Source organism: Arachis stenosperma, chromosome 9 (genome assembly GCF_014773155.1).
Source record: "Arachis stenosperma cultivar V10309 chromosome 9, arast.V10309.gnm1.PFL2, whole genome shotgun sequence".
In the NCBI taxonomy this organism is placed as follows: domain Eukaryota; kingdom Viridiplantae; phylum Streptophyta; class Magnoliopsida; order Fabales; family Fabaceae; genus Arachis; species Arachis stenosperma.
Window position 1 is genome coordinate 118,314,592 of NC_080385.1, and position 3,629 is coordinate 118,318,220.

A 3,629-nucleotide genomic window follows, 5' to 3' on the forward strand; every position below is an offset into this window, starting at 1 on the left:
CAATCAACATTAAATTACTGTGTTGCAAAACCAAAGTATTAGAATATGATAGCACATTAGTATTAAAATAAAGGGGTAAGTATTGAGTTAAGCTTGTCTTTGTTTCAGATTTCTACAAAAATAAAAAAATGAAAACGAGTATTTCGTTTGTCCCCTATTAATTATCTGATCTTTTCTAGAACAATCAGTAAAGAAACGTATAAAGCACGCAAGCATTCTAACAACAAAAAAAGGATATAATAAGAGCACAAAACACATCTTTAGTGATCGTGTGTCGTATTGATATTTTCCAAAACCCCTGGCCTAAGTTGCATGCAAATGGCTAGAGGTTCCGTGAAGAACAGAAAGAAAAGGAACGCAACCAAGAAGATAGGAGAGAAAGGGACCGTATCTGTTGAGTACAAATGTCCGCTGAATCTTCTTCCTCGCGACATGTGGGTCAGGATTGCCACGAAGGTTGCTTCGTATTCGATTAAGGATCTGTTCAACATGCAGGCAACTTGTAAGGTGTTTCTGGGTGCAGCGAGGTCCGACGCTGTTTACAATGAGACGTCGATATTGGAGTTGCCGATTGCGTCCTTTTTATTCTACTATGGCCGTCCTGAAAACATGTTTCTAGAATGCTACGCGGCGGCAGGAAATTCGGTTGCCCTACTCCGGGTGGGGATGACTGAATTTGTTTGGATTGGTCACTGCATCGGTGGAATGGATACTCAGACTATGGCTACAATTGGGGGCGATCTGGAAGCCTGTTACATGTGTGCGATGCTGCTGTTGTCTCATGGCAAGGAAGACGAAGAGCACCTGCGAAAGGGACTTGAATTTTTTGAAATTGTACGTGATTCTGGGGTGCTCGAAAGGCACAGAGAGGTCTTCAAGCAGGTATTCACGGGTCGGTGGGTGGAGGTTAAGCCGTTGGATCCTGGACAGCCCGAGGTTTGTCGATCCACTAGTTGCCGCACCCGAGGCACCATGGGTGATGTGGAAGATTTGTCTCGCATCTCTTGTGTGCAGTGCCTGGCCGATTACGAGGTTCGGGTGTTCCTGGAGTTGGTTGCATTCGAATAAAAATGTCTATTTTAGGGTTTGTGTTTCCCAAGTTTATTGTTTATGCTTCTCGTATCTGGTATTATCATATGAAGCATTATCTCCACTTTTGTTAAGAATTTACGCATGGTTATGCTCATATTAAATATATTTTTATTATGTTTCTATTTTCGTGCGTGTATAAATCTTAGTTTGAATTGGTAAGGAAGATTTGTTGGACGATGAATCGATGATATAACTCGAGTGTGTACCTATACACAAGTGATTACAACTCGTGGGGAAGGCAAACGGTATACGCGAAACAATAATAAGGTTTTCGTTGAGAAGATTTGGTTTTCGTTGTAGGGGGAGGGGGTTAAGCTTGATGGTGGAATATGGTTTAGGGATTTTCCCTCGTCTGGATGCTTAGAAATGGAAAAGTAAATTGAAAAACTCCAACGGTGCAATAGTAGCAGAGGTGTACTGGCACGCAGACCCCACGTTCAGGAGTAAGGGTGTACTTCACGTGAAAGTAGATTCAGAAGCAGGGGTGCAAGGATACCTGGGTCAGGACTAGGGGTGTACTTGCACCCACTTAGATAGAAAAAAAGGTTTGTTCTATCAATCAATATATTAAATTGAATGCAATTAATTTTAAATAAAAATATTATCATTTAATTCGATAATTTAATTTAATTTGACCATTTATGGTTTTTTAATCAAGCTAAAAATTCTTAATCTACGCGATTACAGCATGCATTTAATTGTTTTATCTGATGTTTCTCAATATTAACTGTTATCGATGAGCTTAAATAAAATTGCAAACAACCAAAATGTCATTGACGTTTTCCATTTCCGGATTTCGAGGCAAATCCTTTCTTAATATCTTAATTTCCGGTTCTAGGACCACTCTTTCCTTCCTACGTGTCTTCTTCTCCTTTTGTTAGTTTGATTTTCCGATCGTGATCCCAAATTTTTTGGAAAAGAAATGGTGCCCTGTTATATTTTTTTGAAAGCAGTATTAATTTCTAGCGAGTATTTTTTGTTTCGTGTATCATTGTTTTAGTTGATTTTTTCTGTGTCATGAATCTGTTATATTTGATAATATCATAGTTTCTTGGATAATTTATTCTTGCATGATATGTATTTAATTTATTTATTATTTTATTTATGATATATATTGGTGCACGAAATTGCAATAACACTTTTGCAATCCCGCACAACTAACCAGCAAGTGCACTGGGTCGTCCAAGTAATACCTTGCGTGAGCAAGGGTCGATCCCACGGAGATTGTCGGCTTGAAGCAAGCTATGGTTATCTTGTAAATCTTAGTCAGGATGTCAGAAAGTATCAGGATTGATTGTGAAAAGCAAAAGAACATGAAATAGGTACTTGTTTTGCAGTGATGGAAAATAGGTTGAGGCTTTGGAGATGCTCCATCTTCTGAATCTCTGCTTTCCTACTGTCTCCTTCAACAAACACGCAAGACTCCTTCCATGGCAAGCTGTATGTAGGGTTTCACCGTTGTCAGTGGCTACCTCCCATCCTCTCAGTGAAAGCGATTGCATATGCCCTGTCACAGTCATAGCGGAATTCATCTGTTGGTTCTCAATCAGGCCGGAATAGAATCCAGTGATTCTTTTGCGTCTGTCACTAACGCCCCGCCTTCAGGAGTTTGAAGCACGTCACAGTCATGCAGTCATTGAATCCTACTCAGAATACCACAGACAAGGTTTAGACCTTCCAGATTCTCTTGAATGCCGCCATCAGTTCTAGCTTATACCACGAAGATTCTGGTTAAGGAACCCAAGAGATATCTACTCAATCTAAGGTAGAACAGAGGTGGTTGTCAGGCACATGTTCATAGTTGAGAATGATTATGAGTGTCACGGATCATCACATTCATCCAGGTTAAGAGCAAGTGATATCTTAGAATGGAAGCAAGCATGATTGAATAAGAAACAGTAGTAATTGCATTAATCCATCAAGACACAGCAGAGCTCCTCACCCCTAACCATGGGGTTTAGAGACTCATGCTGTGGAAAGTATACAAAGAAACGTGTAAAAATGTCATGAGGTCATAAGGTCCGGATACAATGTCAAAAGATCCTATAAATAGTAAACTAGTATCCTAAGGTTTACAGAAATGAGTAAATGACAGAAAAATCCACTTCCGGGCCCACTTGGTGTGTGCTTGGGCTGAGCGATGAAGTAATTTCGTGTAGAGACCTTTTCTGGAGTTAAACGCCAGCTTTCATGCCAGTTTGGGCGTTTAACTCCAAGTTTTATGCCAGTTCCGGCGTTTAACGCTGGAATTTCTGATGCTGATTTGCTACGCCGGTTTGGGCCATCAAATCTTGGAAAAAGTATGGACTATCATATATTGCTGGAAAGCCCAGGATGTCTACTTTCCAATGCCGTTGAGAGCGCGCCAATTGGGCTTCTGTAGCTCCAGAAAATCCACTTCGAGTGCAGGGAGGTCAGAATCCAACAGCATCTGCAGTCCTTTTCAGTCTCTGGATCAGATTTTTGCTCAGAACCTTCAATTTCAGTCAGAAAATACCTGAAATCACAGAAAAACACACAAACTCATAGTAAAGTCC

General features: G+C 40.4%; 1 protein-coding gene across 1 annotated transcript; it reads left to right on the forward strand.

Moving 5' to 3' along the window:
• Positions 1-318: 318 nt before the first annotated feature.
• Positions 319-1,068, forward strand: LOC130949856 (uncharacterized). Its single transcript, XM_057878468.1, has one exon. The coding sequence runs from the start codon at positions 319-321 to the stop codon at positions 1,066-1,068; it is 750 nt and encodes a 249-aa protein (XP_057734451.1).
• The last annotated feature ends 2,561 nt before the right edge of the window (positions 1,069-3,629 follow it).